This window comes from Oncorhynchus mykiss, chromosome 15 (assembly GCF_057628025.1).
Source record: "Oncorhynchus mykiss isolate SJ-2025 chromosome 15, ASM5762802v1, whole genome shotgun sequence".
Lineage (NCBI taxonomy): Eukaryota > Metazoa > Chordata > Actinopteri > Salmoniformes > Salmonidae > Oncorhynchus > Oncorhynchus mykiss.
In genome coordinates this window covers 16559572-16587165 of record NC_143036.1, presented here as the reverse complement: position 1 = coordinate 16587165, position 27594 = coordinate 16559572, and the positions used below count along the sequence as shown (strand labels likewise).

At 43.1% G+C, this 27594-nt stretch overlaps 1 protein-coding gene across 5 annotated transcripts in view; it reads left to right on the top strand.

Annotated features, from left to right (window-relative positions):
• LOC110490929 (brefeldin A-inhibited guanine nucleotide-exchange protein 1) overlaps positions 1-27594 on the top strand; it is a 99901-nt gene that overhangs the window by 42788 nt on the left and 29519 nt on the right. For 3 of the 5 annotated variants that reach the window (XM_036943871.2, XM_036943870.2, XM_090199386.1), the window contains exons 3-15: positions 1632-1785; positions 1994-2140; positions 3087-3266; positions 3912-3965; positions 6571-6985; positions 11357-11473; positions 11852-12078; positions 12622-12755; positions 20263-20497; positions 21272-21371; positions 21473-21612; positions 21719-21827; positions 24364-24565. In XM_036943871.2, coding sequence (XP_036799766.1) covers positions 1632-1785; positions 1994-2140; positions 3087-3266; positions 3912-3965; positions 6571-6985; positions 11357-11473; positions 11852-12078; positions 12622-12755; positions 20263-20497; positions 21272-21371; positions 21473-21612; positions 21719-21827; positions 24364-24565 — 2214 coding nt within the window. The remainder of the gene's footprint in view (positions 1-1631; positions 1786-1993; positions 2141-3086; positions 3267-3911; positions 3966-6570; positions 6986-11356; positions 11474-11851; positions 12079-12621; positions 12756-20262; positions 20498-21271; positions 21372-21472; positions 21613-21718; positions 21828-24363; positions 24566-27594) is intronic. The other 2 variants (XM_036943873.2, XM_036943872.2) reach the window with 1 other exon arrangement.

Genomic DNA, 27594 nt, shown 5'->3' with positions numbered 1-27594 from the left:
TTTGGTGGGGGAGGAGGAGGGATGCAGGGAGTCCATATACAGACACCTAACCTTTCACTAAGGTGCCCTGCCCTCCAGGTTTCAGAAAAGTAATAAGAAACACTCCTAACATCACTAATCCCCAAGGATCTTTTGTACGCTAAATATATTGTTAGCTTTCTCTCGTCTGGCTAAACCTACATTTATGTAAATTATGAACATGATCAGGTAAATCCTGTATGTTGCTTATTAGAGGGGAGAACGCATGCTGAACAGGGAGGATCTCAGGGACTCAGACCCATGACTCAGACCCATGCGTAGAATTAGCATAAGTAGAATGGACATTACCATTCAAAACAACGTCTGGAGGCTTTATTGGTTGTTATATTTGAAATGCTCAATCATGCTTATCATATCATCTTTCAGAATTCTGTATGCTTTCTCTTCTCTTCCTTATCCACCTCTTTCTCTCTCTCCCACTCTCTCGCTCTCACTTTCTCGTTCTCTCCCGCACTCTTTCTCTCACTCTTTCTCTCCTGCTCTCTCTCTCTCGTGTACCACTGCACTCTGCGAGGTTATCCCTCTAAAGAACCTGAAGTCATCCCTTTCTCTCTGCCAAGACAAACACAGCCCTTCCCTTCTCTCTCTCCCCCTCTCTCTTCTCTCATGTCCTCCATCCTAGGATCAGAGCTCAGTGCAGTCTGGGTGTGGTTGTTCTGCTGAATAATATTTTAGCCCACAGCCAAGGACACCTGGTTTAGATCTATAATATTTTAGCCCTCAGCCTCCCGAATGACGCAGGGGTCTAAGGCACTGCATCTCAATGCTAGAGGCGTCACAACAGACCCTGGTTCGATCCCGGGCTGTATCACAACTGGCCGTGTTCGGGAGTCCCATAGGGCGGCGCACAATTGGCCCAGCGGCGTCCGGGTTAGGAGAGGGTTTGGTCTTGCCTAGTTTAAAACATAAATAAACAGCCAAGGACCCCTGGTTTAGATGTGTAATATTTTAGCCCACAGCCAAGGACCCCTGGTTAAGATGTATAATATTTTAGCCCACAGCCAAGGACCCCTGGTTTAGATGTGTAATATTTTAGCCCACAGCCAAGGACCCCTGGTTTAGATGTATAATATTTTAGCCCACAGCCAAGGATCCCTGGTTTAGATGTATAATATTTTAGCCCACAGCCATGAACCCCTGGTTTAGATGTATAATATTTTAGCCCACAGCCAAGGACCCCTGGTTTAGATCTGGCATCCATAAAGACAGACAACACTTACAAATATGGCTTTTTCCTTGGTTTTATTCCTTAGCAACAGTCACAAGGATGCAATTTTGTCCACAAAGGCTTTTGACAGCATAAAGACAGTCAACAGAGTCGGAGCTGAGAGCATTATTATCAAGTGTATGACACCATGGATCTCTCATACTTTGCAGTTGTGTTTCTTTGTAAAAGTTAGCTGCTTACAGTGTATTAAATTGAGCTGCATACAGCACATGTATAAATATGTAAACAGTACACTGTTAGTAGTCTGTGCATGCTAGAATAAATGTTGGTTTAAATCTAGGTTATATTTTTATCATGCTTTGAGTAGAGGACAGACTAGGTTGTATGATCTTGGTTTGCTTTTCCCTTGGTCTCTTCTCTCCAGTCCTCCTCCAGACAGCAAATCAGATTCTAGCACTCTTCCGCCAATCAAATCAAAGACCAGCTTCGTCGAGGCCGACAAGTACTTCCTGCCGTTTGAGTTGGCATGTCAGTCCAAATGTCCCCGCATCGTCATCACATCACTAGACTGTTTACAGGTCAGTGGCAGAGGAGGTCAGGACGTGACCCCTGTTTGTCTATGCTACAGGTTCTATTCATTGGCGGTTCTCCTCCATTAATGATATGTCTTTATTGCTTCGTTCATACATAGTACAGTTCATGTGTATATGGGGTGTTTCTGAATAGGATTCAAGAGTTGTGTTTTTCTGACTGTCTTCCTCTGTGTGTTTTGGGTGTGTCTTGTAGAAGCTGATAGCGTACGGCCACCTGACAGGCAGCGGTCCAGACAGCGCAGCCCCGGGCAAGAAGCTCATTGACAGGATCATCGAGACCATCTGCGGCTGCTTCCAGGGACCACAGACAGATGAGGGGGTGCAGCTACAGATCATTAAGGTCGGCTACTGCAGTTCTATGGTCTCTCTGCTGGGAACTGGGTGTGTTTTGGATACTGTGTCCTGCTATTGTTGGTTTCTGTGCTTTCCTGCATGGGGATTATTTAGAATCATGAATAGTGTTATATATCTGTATAGTGAGTCTGTCTGTGTGTTACGTTCACCTGTAGACAGAAGGGTAGTGGTTAAGGGAAGTGCGCTAAGCAGTGGATGAGAGAAGTACACTGAGGTTAATGCACTAAGTAGTGATGGATGACGAGAAGTGCACTTAGCAGTGGTTGAGGGAGGTGTACAGATCTACTATCTTAATTTGATCACTATGTTGTCACAGAGAATTTCCTGCGTAGCAGGAAATGAAAATTGTAGTGTATTCAAGGTTTAACAAGTATTCTAAAGTTTGTAATTTCCAATTTAAAGTTTCAAAATTGATTTGCCTTAGCAAAAAATGTATCAAATGTCCATTCATTTTAGTCTACATAATAATTCACATTTCCTGTTGCTGCAAGATGACTTTCCTGCTGTGAGAAGGGTCATATTAAGACTGCTAAGAAGTGATGACTGACAGTAAGTGCTGTGAGTCAGAGGGCCTGATGTCTTGCAGGAGCAGTGTTCTTTCCTAGTACAGTACTCCTTGCTGTGAAACACCAGCCCAAATCTCAGCCTCTATCCTTAATCTGCTGTCAGCTCAGTTTGGCTCAGCTCAGCGCAGCTTGGCTCAGCTCAGCTCGGCCCAGTATAGCTGTGTTTGTGTTGTTCCTGCTGGGAGGAGGGGGTCAGAGATGTGAGATGCAGAGGACTGTAGCTCTGTTTGTAATCTATTCATCGTGCCTTTCACACAAATCATTTATGCTATGAGTAGCCATGAAAGACCTTGATAAACTATGAATGAATGAATCTTTCTCCCTCTCCCCTTCTTTCCCTCTCACCCGCCCCCCACCCCCCACCAGGCCCTGTTGACGGCGGTGACCTCACAGCACATAGAGATTCACGAGGGCACGGTGCTGCAGGCGGTCAGGACCTGCTACAACATCTACCTAGCCAGCAAGAACCTCATCAACCAGACCACAGCCAAGGCCACACTCACTCAGATGCTCAACGTCATCTTCGCCCGCATGGAGAACCAGGCAGTAAGTCCCGCTCTGAGACGCATGCTAAGGTCCCAGTGTCCACACTAACAAAAGCACTTAGAATGCATTTTGAATGCCACTTAGAATGCATGATGTCAAATAGATGGCTTCATTTGAAGTGGTGTGTTAGTGTGGATATTGAAACAGGGCTACAGACTGATAGAGATACTGTACTGAGGGGAAAGGGAAGAGACAGACACACACAGAGGGAAAGAGAGGGTAACTCTTTATTTGAACACTTCAAATCAAAATATGTTTTGTCACATATGCTTGGTAAACACTAACAGTGAAATGCTTACTTACGGGCCCTTCCCAACAATGCAGAGAGAAAAATATATAAATAATTCCGTCCTAAAGCATGGGTTACGCGGTCATAATCATGACATAGAAGATGAATAAGGTGGCGTAAGGGTTTATGTGTCAGGCTACAGTTAGGCTAAACATGGCTAGCTTGACAGCTACATAACCAATCTAAGTTGATATAACCTGACTGACTTTTTCTAACTTCCATCATGCTGATGACAGTATAACATCCACTTTCTGACCAGAGGTTCAAGTAAGGTGTGAAGCTTTGCTCTAATCATCTTTCTCTAATATCATCTTTTTATTTTCCGATTGACACTTCTCCCCCCTACGGACACATAGCTTACAAATCACAAGATATCTTGGTCTCTGGCTTCCAGAAAACGTGACCGCCAGGTAAAGCCAACAGGACTGCCTTGACTTGCATGATCTGAACTCTGAACTGTGCTCATTCGGCTCCTTCCGTCCATCTATCCATCCATCTATCTATCTATCTCTTTCTCCTCCTCTGTTCCAGCTACGGGGCAGATGTGCATTGTGGTTGCGCTGTGCTTGCTGTGGCTTCAGTTCTGTTGCCTGCAAATCATTATCTTTTCTTCAGCACCGATTTCCATTTTAGATTGTATTCACTCGCCTGTGTAGGTGTGTGTGTGTGTGTGTGTGTGTGTGTGTGTGTGTGCTCATACCAGGCGACAGAGCCTTTCAACTGGTTTTCTGTTTGCATTGTGTGTGTTTGGGCTTAACCCTCTTGATTAAGAAATAGAGACACACACGTCCCATCCTCAGAAGTGATATGGAGCGTATTGTGTGGTGTTTTCATTGCAGGGCTCAGTGGGTTAATATATCTGGCAGAATCTGAGGTGACATTTCTGTAATCAGCTTCATGTGCTCTACCTCTCCCCTGGTTCTGCATCTCACTGCGTTTGTCTAGGGTTTTTACCATCCTAGTAATTCGATGTTGATAGTTTCATTCATCCCTTTTAAATAGAGCATCGTATCATTGAATTTGAGAGTTGATAGAATTGAATGTAAATGTAATGTCATCATTATAGTAGAGAGAGCAGTAGTGTTGACACAATGGCTTTTAGAGCAAGACAGTTTGAGAGCAGCCTTTCAGGTAAACAAATGGAGAGGCACCTCCATTTCTCTGTGTGTGTGTGTGTGTGTGTGTGTGTGTGTCTAGCGTCTAGCTGCCACAGAGATAATGGTGCTACATGACTCTGCCATGTCTGATATGAGGAGTCTCTCTCCCACCTGGAGTCTGTGAGCTGCATACTAAAAACGGCTGGCTGGGTTTGTCAATGCCAGCACAACCTCTACTAATTTTCTTTCTTTATTTAACCTTTCTTTAGCCAGGAAAGTGGTTGAGAGCAAATTCTCTTACGTTAATAACCTAAAAATGCCCCATGTTGGCTGGATAGGAATAGGGGAAATGTCTATAGCCTGGTGTTAGAGAAGGTGTATCATTCACATTCATATGGGTATTTGCTTTCCATTCCTAACCGGTGTCTTTCCTCTGAATCATGTGTTCATCATCAGGTGGCTTAGTTTTTCAGTTATTTTAACATGATTTGTGCATCACACCTACTACACATGCAGTACCCCTACTACACATGCAGTACCCCTACTACACATGCAGTACCCCTACTACACATGCAGTACCCCTACTACACATGCAGTACCCCTACTACACATGCAGTACCCCTACTACACATGCAGTACCCCTACTACACATGCAGTACCCCTACTACACATGCAGTACCCCTACTACACATGCAGTACCCCTACTACGCATGCAGTACCCCTACTACAAATGCTGCACCCCTACTACACATGCAGCACACCTACTACACATGCAGCACACCTAGTACACATGCATTAACCCTACTACACATGCAGCACCCCTACTACACATGCAGTACCCCTACTACACATGCAGCACACCTACTACACACGTACCACACCTACACATGCAGCACCCCTACTACACATGCAGTACCCCTACTACACATGCAGCACGCCTACTACACACGTACCACACCTACACATGCAGCACCCCTACTACACATGCAGTACCCCTACTAAACATGCAGTACCCCTACTACACATGCAGCACCCCTACTACACATGCAGTACCCCTACTACACATGCAGCACCCCTACTACACATGCAGCATTCCCACTGCACATGCAGTACCCCTACTACACATGCAGTACCCCTACTACACATGCAGTACCCCTACTACACATGCAGTACCCCTACTACACATGCAGTACCCCTACTACACATGCAGCACCCCTACTAAACATGCAGCACCCCTACTACACATGCAGCCTGATTGATAGCTTGGTTGAAAGAATTAAGATTTTTCAGTGAAATACATTATTTTCTTAGAATTGTGTATTCTCGTGCCACTGTATACTATAACAGAAATGTTTATGATGTGTATATTTATAGGTTCAAATGAGCGTACACACACATCAACATCAGTGATACATCAACCAGGAGAACATGCAGTATGAATGCATTTTAGACCAAAAATACTTTGCCTCCTTCTCTGCACTGAAATGGCCCAGTTTATATAAGCATGAAGGGATGCTTTGGCTCATACTTGTTTTGACAGCATGTCCTACCGTATGACTGCTCATTCATAAACACATTTTCGACAGTCCTGATGTTAAAATAGCCTTGCAGATTCTCAGTGTCCTGCTGTCTCCGCCTGGAAAACTGTGATTCCGAAGCTGTCATTTGTTGCTTCCTGATCTGACAATGGCTTTGGGGTCGGAACAACCTTAGGGAACATTTGAGCACTTGTTCAGGCTTGTATTTGATTTAATGAGTTTGTGTACATTATGTTAACACATTTCTCTGTGTGTGCGACTGTGTGTGTGTGTGAATTTGGCTTTGTCTGTGTGTGTGTGGTTGTATGTGGCTACGCTGGGTTATACTCTGTCTTGGTCTTTGGATGTGTGTCTGTGTCCCATCCCCTTCCCCTCCCTAGCTCCAGGAGGCCAAGCAGATGGAGAGGGAGAAGCACCGGCAGCACTCCCCAGTCACCCAGCAACAGGAACAGGAACAGGACTCGCCCCAGCTCCAGCAGCACACCTATCCCACAGCCAAGGGCCTTCCTCGGGAGGCCAACGGCCCCACCACCCCCTCTACACCCACGCCCACCTCCACCCCCTCCACTCCCTCCACATCTACACCTGCCCCGGCCCCTAAGGGCAGCACGGCTGGGGCAGGGGACCCCCAAGAGGGCCAGGGGGCCACGGAGGAGAACCAGGGGGCCACAGAGGAGGAGCAGGCATTGCAGGGGGAACCGGGGGCGGTTTATGAGAGCACGAACCCAGAGAATGGCTCTGAGTTCAGCACAGCAGAGAACCACCAGACAGAGGCAGACCAGCCCACAGGGTTGGGTAGGTTACTTTCTAATTGTAATCCATTACAGTTACTAGTTACCTGTCCGAAATTGTAATCGTTTCATTCATTTTTGGATTACCAAAACTCAGTAACGTAATCTGATTATATTAAGTAACATTTTTAAGTAATCTGAAAGTATGTTACCAATTGAACAACATCTATTGCAGGATAAATCAATGTTAAAGTTTACATAGCTGGCCATATATAGATGTTAAATTTTACTTTATGGGTTGGTTGTATAGGCTTCTTCTAACCCATTGCTTTCCACTACATATAATATGCTTAAATTATATCTTTACATTAATATATAGAATTTATCAAATGGATGCAGCAACTACAGATACTTAAAGGGGCAATCAAAAGTGTGTGAGTTTGAGCATGTGTCCATTAGGTCCATGGATGTATATTTTTATCAGCATGAATTAGATTGAGTAATAAAACCCCTACTTTTATTCCATAGGCTGGGATCCGCACTATGCAGTTGTTGCTAGAGCACATTTTTCACTGGCTGTCCACTGGTTTCAAAAACAATGATTGATAGGCAGCTTAAACTTCTTGAATTCAACCATTATTGGGTTTAAATACACATTTAGATTTGTGAACTGTCATCCACAACAACCACAATCCGTATAGCACAAATAGCTACATTTATTTATTTATTATTTAACCTTTATTTAACTAGGCAAGTCAGTTAAGAACAAATTATTATTTACAATGACGGCCTACATAAAGGCAAAATGTAAAAAAAAAAAATATATATATAATATATCAATAACATATAAATACAGGACAAAACACACATCACGACACTGTCCAGTTTGAGTGTTTGTTGCAGCTCGTTCCAGTCGCTAGCTGCAGCGAGCTGAAAAGACGAGTGATCCAGGGATGTGTGTGCTTTGGGGACCTTTAACAGAATGTGACTGGCAGAACGGGTGTTGTATGTGGATGATGAGGGCTGCAGTAGATATCTCAGATAGGGGGAAGTGAGGCCTAAGATGGTTTTATAAATAAGCATCAACCCGTGGGTCTTGAGACGGGTATACAGAGATGACCAGTTTACAGAGGAGTATAGAGTGCAGTGATGTGTCCTGTAAGGAGCATTGTTGGCAAATCTGATGACCGAATGGTAAAGAACATCTAGCCGCTCGAGAGCACCCTTGCCTGCTGATCTATAAATTATGTCTCCATAATATAGCATGGGTAGGATGGTCATCTGAATCAGGGTTAGTTTGGCAGCTGGGGTGAAAGAGGGGGCGATTTATGATAGAGGAATCCAAGTCTAGATTTAACTTTAGCCTGCAGCTTTGATATGTGCTAAGCGATGGACAGTGTACAATCTAGCCATACTCCCAAGTACTTGTAAGAGGTGACTTCTAAACCCTCAGAAGTAGTCATTACACCTGTGGGAAGAGGGGCGTTCTTCTTACCAAACCACATGGCCTTTGTTTTGGAGGTGTTCAGAACAAGATTAAGGGTAGAGAAAGCTTGTTGGACACTAAGAAAGCTTTGTTGTAGAGCATTTAACACAAATTCCGGGGAGGGGCAAGCTGAATATAAGACAGTATCATCTGCATATAAATGGATGAGAGAGCTTCCTACTGCTATGTTGTTGATGTATGTTGTTCATGTAAATTAAGAAGAGCGTGGGGCCTATGATTGAGCCTTGGGGTGCTCCCTTGGTGACAGGCAGTGGCTGAGACAGCAGATTTTCTGACTTTACACACTGCACTCTTTGAGAGAGGTAGTTAGCAAACCAGGCCAAAGACCCCTCAGAGACACCAATACTTGGTCCACAAGCATGGAATGGTCTACCATATCAAAAGCTTTGGCCAAGTCAATAAAAATAGCAGCACAACATTGCTTAGAATGAAGGGCAATGGTGACATCATTGAGGACCTTTAAGGTTGCAGTGACATATCCATAACCTGAGTGGAAACCAGATTGCATACCAGAGAGAGTACTATAGACATCAAGAAATTCTTGCTCTTTTCCCTCGATCCAACAAACACATTTGGTGTATCATCATAGTGGTCTCTGACTTGTGTTCAGACTCGCTCAGGTGGAACAAACTTAAACTTCTGCCTTTTTTCAATGCTGATTTGAATGTCATTCAGTAAATAGAGAAGTGCCAAACATTTATTTTTGCAAACATCCTTTTTAAAAGTAATCCTCGAAGTAATCATCTAGTTTTTCAAAAGTATCTGTAATCTAAATACAGTATTTTAGCTTGTTATGTAACGATTACAATTGCCAGTTTTTGTAATCCCTTACTTGTAAATGATTACATGTAATCCGTTACTCCCCTCAACCTGCCAGGCCAGAGCAGCATCACAGAGTGAGCTTCATCTTAGAGCAGACATTTTTTATTTATTTATTTTATTTCACCTTTATTAAACCAGGTAGGCCAGTTGAGAACAAGTTCTCATTTACAACTGCGACCTGGCCAAGATAAAGCAAAGCAGTGCGACACAAACAACAACACAGAGTTACACATGGAATAAACAAATGTACAGTCAATAACACAATAGAAGGAAAAAAAATCTATATATAGTGTGTGCAAATGGCGTGAGGTAAGGAAATAAATAGACCATAGTAGTGAGTAAGTACAATTTAGCAAATTAACACTGGAGTGATAGATGTGCAGATGATGATGTGCAAGTAGAAATAATGGTGTGCAAAAGAACAAAGTAAATAAAGACAATATGGGGATGAGTTAGGTAGATTGGGTGGGCTATTTACAGGTGGGCTGTGTACAGCTGCAGTGATTGGTAAGCTGCTCAGATAGCTGATGCTTAAAGTTAGTGAGGGAGATATAAGTCTCCAACTTCAGTGATTTTTGCAATTCGTTCCAGTCATTGGCAGAAGAAAGGCGGCTAAATGAGTTGTTAGCTTTGGGGATGACCAGTGAAATATGCCTGCTGGAGCGCGTGCTACCGGTGGGTGTTGTTATCGTGACCAGTGAGCTGAGATAAGACAGAGCTTTACCTAGCAAAGACTAGCCAGTGGGTCTGGCGACTAATATGTAGCGGGGGCCAGCCAACGAGAGCATACAGGTCGCAGTGGTGGGTGGTATATGGTGACAAAACGGATAGCACTGTGATAGACTGCATCCAGTTTGCTGAGTAGAGTGTTGAAGGCTATTTTTTAAATGACATCGCCGAAGTCGAGGATTGGTAGGATAGTCAGGTTTACGAGGGTATGTTTGGCAGCATGAGTCAAGGAGGCTTTGTTGCGAAATAGGAAGCTGATTCTAGATTTAATTTTGGATTGGAGATGTTTAATATGAGTCTGGAAGGAGAGTTTACAGTCTAACCAGACACCTAGGTATTTGTAGTTGTCCACATATTCTAAGTCAAAACCATCCAGAGTAGTGATGCTGGATGGGCGGGCAGGTGCGGGCAGTGATCAGTCGAAAAGCATGCATTTAGTTTTACTAGCGTTTAAGAGCAGTTGGAGGCCACGGAAGGAGTGCTGTATGGCATTAAAGCTCGTTTCGAGGTTTGTTAACACAGTGTCCAAAGAAGGGCCAGATGTATACAGAATGGTGTTGTCTGCGTAGAGGTGGATCAGGGAATCACCCGCAGCAAGAGCGACATTGTTGATATATACAGAGATAAGTCGGCCCGAGAATTGAACCCAGTGGTACCCCCATAGAGACTGCCAGAGGTCAGGACAACAGGCCCTCCGATTTGACACACCCAACTCTATCTGAGAAGTACTTGGTGAACCACATACAGATAGACAAGGACACAGTGTGTCACACACAATCATATCATATCATACTCATATCGGCAGTCAGGTTGAAGTTCACACGGACTCTCATTCTCACGCAGTACTTTGTACCATAGTGGATGGAAGTGTATTGATCATAGACACATCCAGGGTATTGTTCTAGACTGGTATCTTGGCTGCTTTAGACAGTAACAAAGCCTCAAACTTGAGATTTTCATGTACTCAATATTGGTAGAATATTTAGTGTGTGTTAAATAAGCATTTGATGAGACATCTTTCTCTTTAGACATTAATGAAGTAGTTTAAAGAAAATAACCTGCATAAAACCTTTCATTAGTGATTGAATGGGAGAGAGGATAGAAGAGTTTGGCACCCAGTGAGTGGAGATGCAGCCAAAGATTCAGTAATCATTTTGTTAGCAAATTACACACACACACACACACACCCATGCTCAATTCATTCAGTGAAGATGTGATAGCTGATGCCAGTGACGACTGTTTATCTTGTCAACTTTGAAGTCAAAGGGTAATGCCTCTCTGAGAAAACGCGTTCGTTACTCATTCTGCCAGTTTAAAGTTTATTGAGGTGCTTTTTGAATGTACTTTGACTAAAGTTGTACTTGTCCTGTGTTCAAGGTGCCGCTCAGCATGATCAGGAAGCAGTAGAGGAGGGGGAGGAGCCTAACTATGAGGAGAAACCCCAGGAGATCGTCCAGAGCATCCTACAAGAGGTCGTCAACACTGTTGTTGGAGGTAAGAGCCACTCTCTGGATCTGAAATAAGATTTCTGTCTGCGGTCAGTTAACTCAGGGTTTTCCCCAACTCAGTCCTGAGCCCAGCAGTACACAGATGATTAAAATCATCAAAACCTGATGATAAGTTTGTTATTTGAATCAGCTGTGTATTTCTAGGGCAAGAAACAAAACATGCACCCAGGGGTGGAGGAGTTTTTCTGATACTAATCATTTTCGAATGAAAATTTGTTGAAGTCTAGAGTTTAGACGTTACTATGTGTTAGCTTTTTTGTCCTACCTAGAGAGAGCGAGAGTTGTGTGTCTCAGTGCTATTTTGACCCCTGCATACTAAACCACTCCAAAGGGCAGTGCCTGAAACCTGGTCATATGTGTTCAGATGCCATGGAGTCCGCTGGTGAGACCGAGCTGCCCACAGAGGTCACGGAACCTGCTAAGGTCATCAATGAGGTCATCACCAAGGCAACAGCGATCACAGAGATGGTAGAAGACGAGGGGGACAGCGAGAACGTCCACGCCAATGGAATCCCCGGCACGCCCATCTCTGCCAGCTTCCCTCCGTCGCTGCCCGATGACAGGCTGTCTGTCTCCTCTAATGATACACAGGTGAGCGGGACTGACCTGACTGTCACCTTGGTTACACACTCCGCTCAACAAAGTAGTTTTGTGCTAGCCTGGGTGTCTGTCAGTCTGTCTGTTTTAGCAGAAGAATAAAACTGTTATTGCGTTTTTTTTATTGCGTTTAAAGTGTTTATCAATTTGTAAAAAGGAAATTGGAAAGTCATTGGTAACATGAGGAATTAAAGTGAGTCCATGAGGGGAGGGGCTATTCAATCTCTGTGCTACTGCAGATCAAAGTGTCTGTCTGCCAGTCGGGGTTGATTCCAACATGATTAATAGATACTCTAACATCTCCTCTCTTTTCAGCTTCTCAGGTTATTATAAGTAAGTCTGAGCACTGGATGTAATTATCTATGATTACAGTCTTACATGATCAAGGTTGAACAGATCTGCTAATAAGAACTATTTTATTTCAAAGTCTTTGTGTCAAGTGGAAAATACATTTTTGATCACAAGTAATGATAATTTACTCTTGAGCCTTGATTAAAAGTTTTTGATGTTGATCATCTGTTTGTGTTTCTGCATTAGGAGTTGGGAGCGACCACAGGCCCAGTACCAGGTGCTAAGTTCTCCCACATTCTCCAGAAGGATGCCTTCCTAGTGTTTAGATCGCTCTGCAAGCTGTCCATGAAGCCTCTGTCAGATGGTCCCCCAGACCCAAAGTAAGATGAGTTCTTGTATCCGAACGCCTATGATGGTTTTGTTTAAGATAATTGAATAGAGGAACAGTAGCTATAGTGCCTTAGTAGCATATTACAGGTTTATTTCTGGAGTGTGTTCCTTAGTTGAGTCATGCCTCGTGGAGTGTAGCCTAGTTATTATTAGTGGGGAGTGTTGTGACGGTTTGTGTGTGTGTTTGTATGAAGCATCACTCAGCTGATTTATTGGTTCTGGATCACTTCTTGTGCTCCTGCAGTTAAACAGCCTTCCTCTTCCTGTTTCTTCTCCCTCTTCTAAACATAATATATCTACATCTATATATCTATATCTATATATATATATACAGTTGAAGTTGGAGGTTTACATACACTTAGGTTGGAGTCATTAAAAGTTGTTTTTAAACCACTCCACAAATTTCTTGTTAACAAACTATAGTTTTGGCAAGTCGGTTAGGACATCTACTTTGGCAATGACACAAGTCATTTTTCCAACAATGTTTTACAGACAGATTATTTCACTTATAATTCACTGCGTCACAATTCCATTGGGTCAAAAGTTTACATACACTAAGTTGACAGTGCTTTTAAACAGCTTGGAAAATTTCAGAAAATGATGTCATGGCTTTAGAAGCTTCTGATAGGCTAATTGACATAATTTGAGTCAATTGGAGGTACCTGTGGATGTATTTCAAGGCTTTCCTTCAACCTCAAATCAAATCAAAATCAATCAAATCAACAACAAAAATTGTCACATACACATGTTTAAGGAGATGTTAATGCGAGTGTAGCGAAATGGTTGTGCTTTTAGTTCCGACATTGTAGTAATAACCAACGTGTAATCTAACTAACAATTCCAAAACTACTACCTTATACACACAAGTGTAAAGGGATAAAGAATATGTACATAGATATATGAATGAGTGATGGTACAGAACGGCATAGGCAAGATGCAGTAGATGGTATCGAGTACAGTATATACATATGAGATGAGTAATGTAGGGTATGTAAACATATAAAAGTGGCATTGTTTAAAGTGGCTAGTGACACATGTATTACATAAAGGTGGCAAGATGCAGTAGATGGTATCGAGTACAGTATATACATATGAGATGAGTAATGAAGGGTATGTAAACATTATATTGGCATTGTTTAAAGGGGCTAGTGATACATTTTCTACATCAATCTTTCCAATATTAAAGTTGCTGGAGTTGAGTCAGTATGTTGGCAGCAGCCACTCAATGTTAGTGATGGCTGTTTAACAGTCTGATGGCCTTGAGAAAGAAGCTGTTTTTCAGTCTCTCGGTCCCCGCTTTGATGCACCTGTACTGACCTCGCATTCTGGATGATAGCGGGTGAACAGGCAGTGGCTCGGGTGGTTGTTGTCCTTGATGATCTTTATGGCCTTCCTGTGACATTGGGTGGTGTAGGTGTCCTGGAGGGCAGGTAGTTTACCCCCGGTGATGCGTTGTGCAGATCTCACTACCCTCTCGAGAACCTTATGGTTGTGGGCGGTGCAGTTGCCGTACCAGGCGGTGATACAGCCCGACAGGATGCTCTCGATTGTGACAAGCCGAATTTCTTCAGCCTCCTGAGGAGGTGTGCAGTGTGGTTGTGATTGCGTCGTCTGTGGACCTATTGGGGCGGAAAGCAAATTGGAGTGGGTCTAGGGTGTCAGGTAGGGTGGAGGTGATATGGTCCTTGACTAGTCTCTCAAAGCACTTCATGATGACAGAAGTGAGTGCTACGGGGCGGTAGTCGTTTAGCTCCGTTACCTTAGCTTTCTTGGGAACAGGAACAATGGTGGCCCTCTTGAAGCATGTGGGAACAGCAGACTGGGATAAGGATTGATTGAATATGTCCGTAAACACACCAGCCAGCTGGTCTGCGCATGCTCTGAGGACGCGGTTGGGGATGCCGTCTGGGCCTGCAGCCTTGCGAGGGTTAACACGTTTAAATGTTTTACTCATGTCGGCTGCAGTGAAGGAGAGTCCGCATGTTTTGGTAGCGGGCCGTGTCCGTGGCACTGTATTGTCCTCAAAGAGAGCAAAGAAGTTGTTTAGTCTGTCTGGAAGCAAGACATCCTGGTCCGCGATGGGGCTGGTTTTCTTTTTGTAATCCGTGGTTGACTGTAGACCCTGCCACATACCTCTTGTGTCTGAGCCGTTGAATTGCGACTCTACTTTGTCTCTATACTGCCGCTTAGCTTGTTTGATTGCCTTGCGGCGGGAATAGCTACACTGCTTGTATGTGGGTACGACATCGCCGATGCACTTGCTAATAAACTCGCTCACCGAATCAGCGTATTCATCAATGTTGTTGTTTGACGCAATGTGGAACATATCCCAGTCCACGTGATCGAAGCAATCTTGAAGCTTGGAATCAGATTGGTCGTACCAGCGTTGAACAGACCTGAGCGCGGGAGCTTCCTGTTTTAGTCTCTGTCTATAAGCAGGGAGCAACAAAATGGAGTCGTGGTCAGCTTTTCCGAAAGGAGGGCGGGGGAGGGCCTTATATGCTTCACGGTAGTTAGAGTAACAATGATCCAGGGTTTTACCAGCCCTGGTAGCACAATCGATATGATGATAGAATTTAGGGAGTCTTGTTTTCAGATTAGCCTTGTATAAAATCCCCAGCTACAATGAATGCAGCCTCAGGATATGTGGTTTCCAGTTTACATAGAGTCAAATAAAGTTTGTTCAGGGCCATCGATGTGTCTGCTTGGGGGGGAATATATGCGGCTGTGATTATAATCGAAGAGAATTCTCTTGGTAGATAATGCCTCTTTGCTTGACATCATGGGAAAATCAAAAGAAATCAGCCAAGCCCTCAGAAAAAAAATTGTGACCTCCACAAGTCTGGTTCATACTTGGGAGCAATTTCCAAATGCCTGAAGGTACCACGTTCATCTGTACAAACAATAGTACGCAAGTATAAACACCATGGGACCACGCAGCCGGCATACTGCTCAGGAAGGAGACTTGTTCTGTCTCCTAGAGATGAACGTACTTCGGTTACATATACTCCAACCAAGTGTATGTAAACTTCCAACTTCAACTGTATGTATATGTGTGTGTGTAATCTGATTTTGCCTCCCTACAAGTGAGATCACATTGGGGTTTTCTACAGTATGTTTTGCTGAGCTTGTTGCATTCGAAGAGGCATTTGATTTGCTGAATCTGATAGCTGTGTTTACATAACAGGATTTCCTGAATCTGGTTTCTATATGGTAACTCAATTCTGACTGTTTCAGTCTCCCATCTCTATCATTCTTCCCATGAGCTTTGTGGACTAACACTCTGCTCTGTTCTGATGGTGTTGTCGGGATTCTGTCTCAGAGCACAAGAGAGACGTTCCATCCAGACAATGGTGGAATGGAACCCTGTTGATCACGGGCTGTTGTCAGACGGGACTGAGAGGAAGGCGGTGTCATCACAGGCAGGGCTGTGCTAAGTGTCTGTCAGACAGAAGGCCTTTTCATCCACAGAGATTTACTCCATGACTGGCCCAGGTGATAACCCTGATAAAGACAGCTTGCTGTCTAAACGTTGGTAAATTCATTATTGCATCGGAGCTACTAGGGTGCAGATTTAGCCTTTCTTTGAAAGATATCCGGGATGACACACAGGAGGATGACACACAGGAGACCTGCTTTATCTGGAGATCAGCTGTACATATCACAACAGATGCTTTGAACTCAGTCTTATTATTGATTAGAAAGACTAAATCAGTATTGAATCCTGCTGTTGTAATTAGTTAATAAAGGATTCAAGTTTTGTGTATTTGCCTTGCTATTTTTGTTACCTTAAATTCACTTTAAGGAAGCAGACCAAAGGCGATGTCACACTGCACCTTAGCCCCCTCTTTAGCTCTGGGCTAAGCGATTGTTCATGTATTCTAAAGTGGGCAAGCACCAACCTTATCCCAGGGCTAGCTGGTCTTGCTAGCAGGGTTAGCGCTGACTTTTCAGGGCTAGCCTCAGAAACATGGTGCCAAAATAGCAATTGTGAAATGGGGTCCAGAACAATGCATAGAATTTCTCTGTCCAATCACAAAAGCTGCACTTTCACAAAATTTGCATTTGCTTTTGATGCCTGTGATGAGTTCTGTATGGTATTTTAATAAGTACATTTATACTATTTCATCCTCCTATCTGAGGGCCAAAACCTGACAAAAAAACAAAGTACTTTCATCTGTGCAAGAACATTGGTTGCTATGGAGGATGTGTTCCATAGATGGATGCTCTAGTGGAGTAGAACTCCTCTAGCGGGTCGTAGAACACACCTTCCACATCGTTCATTATTTTCCATAGGACGCATAGCCCCTCATTGATTATCCCTTAAATATACCACGGCTAAGGGCTGTTCTTATGCTAGACGCAACGCGGAGTGCCTGGATACAGCCCTCAGCCATGGTATATTGGCCATATACCACACACCCCAGAGGCCTTGTTGCTATTATAAACTGGTTACCAACATAATTAGACTAGTAAAAAAAAATTGGGGTCATATCCATGGTATACGGTCTGATATACAACGGCTTTCAGCCAGTCAGCTTTCAGGGCTCGAACCACCCAGTTTATAATTGTATATAGCTATCCATGATAATAATATTGTTGCATGACTTTGCTTTGGATCAGAAAGGTTGATGTCTCTTCAGTGCACAGCATTTGCTGTACAGGGGCGATATCACATGTCAAAAGTTTCTGTACTTTACTATTTATATTTTCTATTAAGGTATCTTTACTTTTACTCAAGTATGACAGTTGAGTACTTTTTGCACCACTGGTAGCATGTGTGTTTGTCCGTAAGCCCAAGGCTTTGGAATACAAGTGTGAAACCTCAGCCCAGGGCTAAAGCTTAGCCCAGGGTTAACACATGCTTGCGTGAATGCAGGATAATCTAGCCCGGGGCCAGTCTTAGCCTGGGGCCAGTCTTAGCCCGGGGCCAGTCTTAGCCCGAGGCCAGTCTTAGCCCGGGGCCAGTCTTAGCCCGGGGCCAGTCTTAGCCCGGGGCCAGTCTTAGCCCGGGGCCAGTCTTAGCCCGGGGCCAGTCTTAGCCCGGGGCCAGTCTTTGTCCGGGGCCAGTCTTTGTCCGGGGCCAGTCTTTGTCCGGGGCCAGTCTTTGTCCGGGGCCAGTCTTTGCCCAGGGCTAAGAACAATGCAGTGGGATATGGCCTAAAGTGAGTCAACAGTGAAATGGTTTCATACCCCAAGGCTGCATGGCATGCTCAGTTCAATCACTGACTATGAACAACACACACACACACCTGATTTATGGTTAGCACATAAAGACACCTCAAACATTCAAAACCCTAGGTCATCGGTCTTGTTGTTCATGGCTCAGTTATTAGATTGTTTTGTTCAAATTGTTGATTTGTTATTGTACTGAAAATTTGCATTTTGGTTGCACACGCTTCCCCTTTCCAGGCCAAGCTGAAATGATAAAGTTGTGTCAGGTTTCCTCTGCGCTCCATGCGCCTGGGGAGAATCAGGCCATATTTCTGTGAGTCAGAGAAGCAGTTCCATATTTCTGTATGCTACATTTAATATCAGTCTGTCTGTGGAGGAGGGCTAGGGAACATTACAGAGAGGAAGCCAGTCAGAGCAAATAAGATGACAAAAAAATATGTTGGGTTCCTACTTCTCCATCATATAGCTGTTCAGAAATATGGGTCGGACTAGATTGAGACCGTATGGACAAAATGCTATAATGTTCTATTATGATCATTGATCTAACTACAGTGTAACAGATAGTTTCTGTATGAATTGTGTTGATCTATTTTTGGAAGTATTATTGGCTGATGGCAGCCCATTCTTGCATAATCCATGCTTGGAGTTTGTCAGAATTTGTTGGTTTTTGTTTGTCCACCCGCCTCTAGAAGATTGAACACAAGTTCTCAATGGGATTAAGGTCTGGGGAGTTTCCTGGCCATGGACCCAAAATATCGATGTTTTGTTCCCTGAGCCACTTAGTTATCACTTTTGCCTTATGGCAAGATGCTCCATCATGCTGTAAAAGGCATTGTTTGTCACCAAACTGTTCCCGGATGGTTGGGAGAAGTTACTCTCGGAGGATGTGTTGGGACTATTCTTTATTCATGGCTGTGTTCTTAGGCAGAATTGTGAGTGAGCCCACTCCCTTGGCTGAGAAGCAACCCCACACATGAATGGTCTCAGGATGCTCTACTGTTGTCATGACACAGGACTGATGGTAGCCCTCACCTTGTCTTCTCCGGACAAGCTTTTTTCCGGATGCCCCAAACAATCGGAAAGGGGATTCATCAGAGAAAACAACTTTTCCCCAGGCCTCAGCAGTCCAACCCCTGTACCTTTAGCAGAATATCAGTCTGTCCCTGATGTTTTTCCTGGAGAGAAGTGGCTTCTTTGCTGCCCTTCTTGACACCAGGCCATCCTCCAAAAGTCTTCGCCTCACTGTGCGTGCAGATGCACTCACACCTGCCTACTGCCATTCCTGAGCAAGAACTGTACTGGTGGTGCCCCGATCCCGCAGCTGAATCAACTTTAGGAGACGGTCCTGGCACTTGCTGGACTTTCTTGGGTGCCCTGAAGCCTTCTTCACAACAATTGAACCGCTCTCCTTGAAGTTCTTGATGATCTGATAAATGGTTGATTTAGGTGACATTTTACTGGCGGCAGGGTAGCCTAGTGGTTAGAGCGTTGGACTAGTAACCGAAAGGTTGCAAGTTCGAATCCCCGAGCTGACAAGGTACAGACAGATCTGTCGTTCTGCCCCTGAACAGGCAGTTCCTAGGCCGTCATTGAAAATAAGAATTTGTTCTTAACTGACTTGCCTATTAAAATAAAGGTACAATTAAATAAAAAATATCCTTGCCTGTGAAGCCCTTTTTGTTCAAAGCAATGATGACGGCACGTGTTTCCTTGCAGGTAACCATGGTTGACAGAGGAAGAACAATGATTCCAAGCACCACCCTCCTTTTTGAAGCTTTCAGTCTGTTATTCAAACTCAATCAGCATGACAGAGTGATCTCCAGCCTTGTCCTCATCAACACTCACACCTGTGTTAACGAGAGAATCACTGACATGATGTCAGCTGGTCCTTTTGTGGCAGGGCTGAAATGCAGTGGAATTTTTTTGGGGGGGATTCACTTCATTTGCATGGCAAAGACGGACTTTGCAATTTAATTGCAATTCATCTGATCACTCTTCATAACATTCTGGAATATATGCAAATTGTCATCATACAAACTGAGGCAGCAGACTTTGTGAAAATTAATATTTGTGTCATTCTCAAAACGTTTGGCCACGACTGTACTCAGACATAAAAATGGTATCCATGAGTTATTCTGGCTAAGTAGAAAAAAGTGCTTAATTGCCAAAATCTCACACTATCCCTTTAAAAGTGTGTCTCTCCAAAAAATAATTAAAAAGGCCAGCAAAGATTTATGAATATAGGGGAAACACTGAAATCCAACTCCTGTTGCACTTGAATGTTATAAGTTTGACTCAACGCCCCTGTCTCTTTCCTCCCAGGTCCCACGAGCTGCGCTCCAAGGTGCTGTCCCTCCAGCTGCTCCTGTCCATACTGCAGAATGCTGGGCCCATCTTCAAGACCAACGAGATGTTCATCAACGCCATCAAGCAGTACCTGTGTGTGGCACTGTCTAAGAACGGTGTCTCCTCTGTCCCTGAAGTCTTTGAGCTCTCGCTCTCCATCTTCCTCACTCTCCTCTCCCACTTCAAGACCCACCTCAAGATGCAGATCGAGGTACCTGACTTTTGGTTGTTCCTCTGTCGCAAATGGGTTAGCTGCTGATTTAGTTTTTTGTTCCAGAAAGTGTCTGTGCAAACCAAGCTACCTGACAAGCTATTATCTTCAAATAGGATTTCCCTTCCTGTCTCAGTCACATAAACCCTTTATTCCTTCATATTCCTCCACACTTTCTCTCCATCTAGTCCCCCTCACCTTCTGTTGTCCTACTTGAAAACCTATAAATATGCAGGTCAAGACACTGTTCTGTTCCTGAATAGCTGGCTCATGCCCCTATTTGCCAATCTCTCCTGTTCCCGCTTCCAATGTTGTAAATCTGTCATACCTCTCAAATATTGACCTACTGACATTTCTCAATACAGCAGGCTCTTGACAAAGGTAATTCATGGGAGATGAAGTTTATTACATGGCACAGTAATGTAGTTCTGCCTCAGTGTGTTTCAGTATTACCTGTTAGCTGTTGCCTCTGATTAATAGTCCACTTCCACAGTGGTCTGGCTGTAATATTTCCTCATCCTGAAGTTGATGACTTAATCTGCTTGCCACTGTTTGTGGCCAACAGTCTTTTCTGAAGACGGATGTTGTTCGTTGAGATGTTATGATTTCATAGTTGAGCTTTCAGTTTGCAGTGAGATGTATGTGTTTATGGATTTGTTACAGTGGATAGTTCTGTTAATGAAGATACAAAATTATTTTTTCATCTTGACCTCTTCTTGCTACCCTTATTTGTTTCCCTCAGCTTTAACTGTCATGGTTTGTTTCACTGTGCAGGTGTTCTTCAAGGAGATTTTCCTGTATATTCTGGAGACGTCAACAAGCTCCTACGACCATAAATGGATGGTTATACAGACCCTAACCAGAATATGTGCAGGTGAGTGTGTGGTGTGAATTTGAAATGCTATCTGTGGCACAGCGCATCAATCCCTATTACAAGTCAAGTACCAACTGTCCCTCATCTCTCTCCTCCCCCAGATGCCCAGGGTGTGGTGGATATATATGTGAATTATGATTGTGACTTGAATGCTGCTAATATCTTTGAGAGGCTGGTGAATGACCTGTCGAAGATCGCACAGGGCCGGGCAGGCCACGAGCTCGGCACAACACCACTCCAGGTAAGACTGACCAATGGCCACTGTCTTTCTCTGTATTGGGTAAATGTACAGTATATTGCTTTACAGTTGTCATAACGTTGCGGTAACATTTCTCTATTCCCGCCAGGAGTTGACCCTGAGGAAGAAAGGCCTGGAGTGTCTGGTGTCCATTTTGAAGTGTATGGTGGAGTGGAGTAAGGACCAGTATGTCAACCCCAACTCCCAGACCAGCCTTGGTAAGATACTGACCAAACTACAGTGACTTTAGTCACATAGTTACACTGAGGCTGATGGGGACTGATGTGCCACTGGGTGTTTGATTTAGGTCCTGAGGAAAACTGTTTAGCAATTCTTCAAGTGCACCGTTGTGCCTGCTCCTTTGTGGTCACCAGAAAGAGGAAAGGGTTTGGATGTGTAGAGTCCAGTACCCCAGTACCTGGAGTATAGTTGAGATATCTACATCGCTCTGGCATCGTATGCTCCACATCAGAAATGGTGACGCGCTTGTCTGTTTGTTTAACATATGTATAGTGGAATCTTTCAGGCTACGGGCAAAAGGGCCAAGCTATGCCAGGGCTTTATTCTCAGTCAAACCAGCCTCAGGTTAACTGGGGTTAGAGGGAAGAGTGGTATTCATCAGTACAGCTGTAGCATAGTCCCTGAGATTAGCGATTAGCATTCATCAGTAGCCTACAGCTTATACAGACCCTGAAAGGAAAGGCTAATTCAATAATGTACCCAGGCTAATAGACCAGAGCAGGGGAGGCTAACTCGATACCCTGAGCCTGCTGATGAGGAAAAGCCCTGGTGCGACAGACGGAGCCCCTGTCAGGGCTCCTGGACTAGACCCCTTTCTTCAGAGTGAGGTGAGGGGAATCATTCCTGTTAAAGGAGAATAGAGGGCGCTAACCAAGGGGGAAAGGAGGGCTTTAATGGAAGCAAGGAAAGAGGGATTTAACGAAGGCAGGAAAGTTGAGGCTCTGAGAGCATTGCCAGATATCTCCACATATCCCCTCAGAGAGGATACACAGCGCTAGCCTCAGGCTACCTTCTGGCACTCAGAGAGCTAACTCTACCAAGGCACGGAAGGCAGCTGAATTCACAAACAACCACTGCTAGAGGGGACGTCACTATGCCAAAGTACAGCTAGTGCCAACTCATTTAGTGACGATGCTGAAGACAAGTAGACAAATTTGAGTCTAAAAATGATGACGTATTGGCTGCTAAAAACGTATTGTTACGCTTTTAGGTTACTTCAAACAAAATGTGTTTTTCTGAGTCCGTGAAAGTGTATCCTCATTATGCTATTTTCCATGTAGATAGCTCAGCTAATGCATATCATTTGTTGTTCTAAAAATATGTTTTACATCCTTACATAGATAATACTGCTCTACTCTCTACTTTCTCTTAATTCTGGTCTATCTCTTTGTTCTCTGGTTGTACTGATCTGACATCACAGGAAGAGCAGGTAACGGTACAAAGTTGTGGAGTGTTTGATAGACTGGTTGCTGTAGCAACAGTAGGAGTCATTGGGCCTAGACTAGAGGGTGGAGGGGGCTACGCTGACTGTGTGTAGTACTGTGGGTGTTAGACACCTTGTCTTCCTTTCATTTGCAGTCTTCTGTTATTTGCCTTAGAACACTGTAGATTCTGGATAGATTTGGAGCACAGCTCTATGTACATTTGAAATAGCTACATCTGACTCGAATAAGTTGTTATTCTAACAATTTTTTCCCACACATGTTTCTATGAGAGCTTTGCTACCTACCCTGGCTGTGCCACCCTCCTCCCCCTACCCTGGCTGTGCCACCCTCCTCCCCCTATCCTGGCTGTGCCACCCTCCTCCCCCTACCCTGGCTGTGCCACCCTCCTCCCCCCACCCTGGCTGTGCCACCCTCCTCCCCCTACCCTGGCTGTGCCACCCTCCTCCCCCTATCCTGGCTGTGCCACCCTCCTCCCCCTACCCTGGCTGTGCCACCCTCCTCCCCCCACCCTGACTGTGCCACCCTCCTCCCCCTACCCTGGCTGTGGCACCCTCCTCCCCCTACCCTGGCTGTGCCACCCTCCTCCCCCACCCTGTGTCTGCTCTCTGAAGCTGTTGATTAAATGAAGCACACTGCCAGCTCACATTACCCTGATGGTGTCCTGAATGTTTTACAGAGTTTCCGATGGGTAATAAGATCCCTTACAATGTCTGTTACAGCCAGGTATGCAACCACCATGGACCTGATTCACCCACACAACAGTGGCATCAGACCTGTTAGGCTGCTCTGCTCTGTCCTGTCCCCTCAGACCGTACACAATACCCTGCGCTACCTCCATGTTGCTTCAACTGCTGCCTGGTTTATTAAATCACAAACCTTTTTAATGTGTGTGTATGATACGGTCAGGCTCTCCACAGCAGACAATATACCACCAGACAAGGCCTCAGGTTCATCACGTTGTCTTTCTCTCAGCAGTGCAGAGTCCCTCCCACTATTAGCGAAGTCCCCAGAGACCCAGATCTATAAACTATAGGCTGAACACCCATAATGACTAAAAAAGGAAATTGAATATACAGTATGTTGTAAAACTTTTAGTGTCAATATATATATAAAAAAATATTTAAAAAAATAAAAAGAGTTCTTAACAGGGCGTGTTTTTTTTTTACCCTCGCAGGTGTCGTCTCCTTCAGACATTGCTGATTGCGTTGGGATCCTAACACCAACTACAGTGTTTGCTAATCTCTCTCAGACCATTGATTGTTCAATGTTCTTCTCCCTCCGTCCCCAGGTCAGGAGAAGCCCTCGGAGCAGGAGACCAATGAGACGAAGGCCCCGGAGACCATCAACCAATACGGAAGCATCAACTCGCTGGACTCCACAGCCTCGTCTGGCATCGGGAGCTATAGTACACAGATGTCAGGGACAGACAACCCCGAGCAGTTTGAGGTTCTCAAACAACAGAAGGAGATCATCGAGCAGGGCATTGACCTGTAAGCCAGACTAGTGCTGCTTATACTGTATACCTGAATATATATTCACCTTGTGCTGTATAGACAGCTGAATATATTCACCTTGTACTGTATAGACAGCTGAAAATATTAATCTTGTACTGTATAGACAGCTGAATATATTCACCATGTACTGTATACCTGAATATATTCACCTTGTACTGTATACCTGAATATATTCACCATGTACTGTATACCTGAATATATATTCACCTTATCCTGTATAGACAGCTGAATATATTCATCTTGCACTGTATATACAGCTGAATATATTCATATTGTACTGTATAGACAGCTGAATATATTCACCATGTACTGTATACCTGAATATATTCACCTTGTACTGAATACCTGAATATATTCACCTTGTACTGTATACCTGAATATATTCACCTTGTACTGAATACCTGAATATATATTAATCTTGCACTGTATAGACAGCTGAATATATTCACCATGTACTGCATACCTGAATATATATTCACCTTATCCTGTATAGACAGCTGAATATATTCATCTTGCACTGTATATACAGCTGAATATATTCATATTGTACTGTATAGACAGCTGAATATATTCACCATGTACTGTATACCTGAATATATTCACCTTGTACTGAATACCTGAATATATTCACCTTGTACTGTATACCTGAATATATTCACCTTGTACTGAATACCTGAATATATATTAATCTTGCACTGTATAGACAGCTGAATATATTCACCATGTACTGCATACCTGAATATATTCACCTGGTACTGTATACCTGAATATATTCACCTTGTACTGAATACCTGAATATATATTCATCTTGCACTGTATAGACAGCTGAATATATGCACCTTGTACTGTATACCTGAATATATTCACCTTGTACTGTATACCTGAATATATATTCATCTTGCACTGTATAGACAGCTGAATATATGCACCTTGTACTGTATACCTGAATATATTCACCTTATCCTGTATAGACAGCTGAATATATTCACCTGGTACTGTATACCTGAATATATTCACCTTGTACTGTATACCTGAATATATTAACTTTGTACTGTATACCTGAATATATTCACCTTGTACTGTATACCTGAATATATTCACCTTGTACTGTATACCTGAATATATTCACTTTGTACTGTATACCTGAATATATTCACCTTGTACTGTATACCTGAATATATTCACCTTGTACTGTATACCTGAATGTATTCACCTTGTACTGTATACCTGAATATATTCACCTTGTACTGTATACCTGAATATATATTAATATTAAACTGTATAGACAGCTGATTATATTCACCATGTACTGAATACCTGATTATATATTAATCTTGTACTGTATAGACAGCTGAATATATTCACCATGTACTGTATACCTGAATATATTCACCTTGTACTGAATACCTGAATATATTCACCTTGTACTGTATAGACAGCTGAATATATTCACCTTGTACTGTATACCTGAATATATTAACCTGGTACTGTATACCTGAATATATTCACCTTGTACTGTATACCTGAATATATTCACCTTGTACTGTATACCTGAATATATTCACTTTGTACTGTATACCTGAATATATTCACCTTGTACTGTATAGACAGCTGAATATATTAATCTTGTACTGTATAGACAGCTGAATATATTCACCTTGTACTGTATAGACAGCTGAATATATTAATCTTGTACTGTATAGACAGCTGAATATATTCACCTTGTACTGAATACCTGAATATATTCACCTTGTACTGAATACCTGAATATATTCACCTTGTACTGTATAGACAGCTGAATATATTAATCTTGTACTGAATACCTGAATATATTCACCTTGTACTGAATACCTGCATATATTCACCTTGTACTGTAAAGACAGCTGAATATATTCACCTTGTACTGTATACCTGAATATATTCACCTTGTACTGAATACCTGAATATATTCACCTTGTACTGTATAGACAGCTGGATATATTCACCTTGTACTGTATAGACAGCTGAATATATTCACCTTGTACTGAATACCTGAATATATATTCACCTTGTACTGTATAGACAGCTGGATATATTCACCTTGTACTGTATAGACAGCTGAATATATTCACCTTGTACTGTATAGACAGCTGAATATATTCACCTTGTACTGAATACCTGAATATATTCACCTTGTACTGAATACCTGAATATATTCACCTTGTACTGAATACCTGAATATATTCACCTTGTACTGTATAGACAGCTGGATATATTCACCTTGTACTGTATAGACAGCTGAATATATTCACCTTGTACTGTATAGACAGCTGAATATATTCACCTTGTACTGTATAGACAGCTGAATATATTCACCTTGTACTGAATACCTGAATATATATTCACCTTGTACTGTATAGACAGCTGGATATATTCACCTTGTACTGTATAGACAGCTGAATATATTCACCTTGTACTGTATAGACAGCTGAATATATTCACCTTGTACTGTATAGACAGCTGAATATATTCACCTTGTACTGTATAGACAGCTGAATATATTCACCTTGTACTGAATACCTGAATATATTCACCTTGTACTGAATACCTGAATATATTCACCTTGTACTGTATACCTGAATATATTCACCTTGTACTGTATAGACAGCTGAATATATTCACCTTGTACTGTATAGACAGCTGAATATATTCACCTTGTACTGTATACCTGAATATATTCACCTTGTACTGTATAGACAGCTGAATATATTAATCTTGTACTGTATAGACAGCTGAATATATTAATCTTGTACTGTATAGACAGCTGAATATATTCACCTTGTACTGTATAGACAGCTGAATATATTAATCTTGTACTGTATAGACAGCTGAATATATTAATCTTGTACTGTATAGACAGCTGGATATATTCACCTTGTACTGTATAGACAGCTGAATATATTAATCTTGTACTGTATAGACAGCTGAATATATTAATCTTGTACTGTATAGACAGCTGAATATAT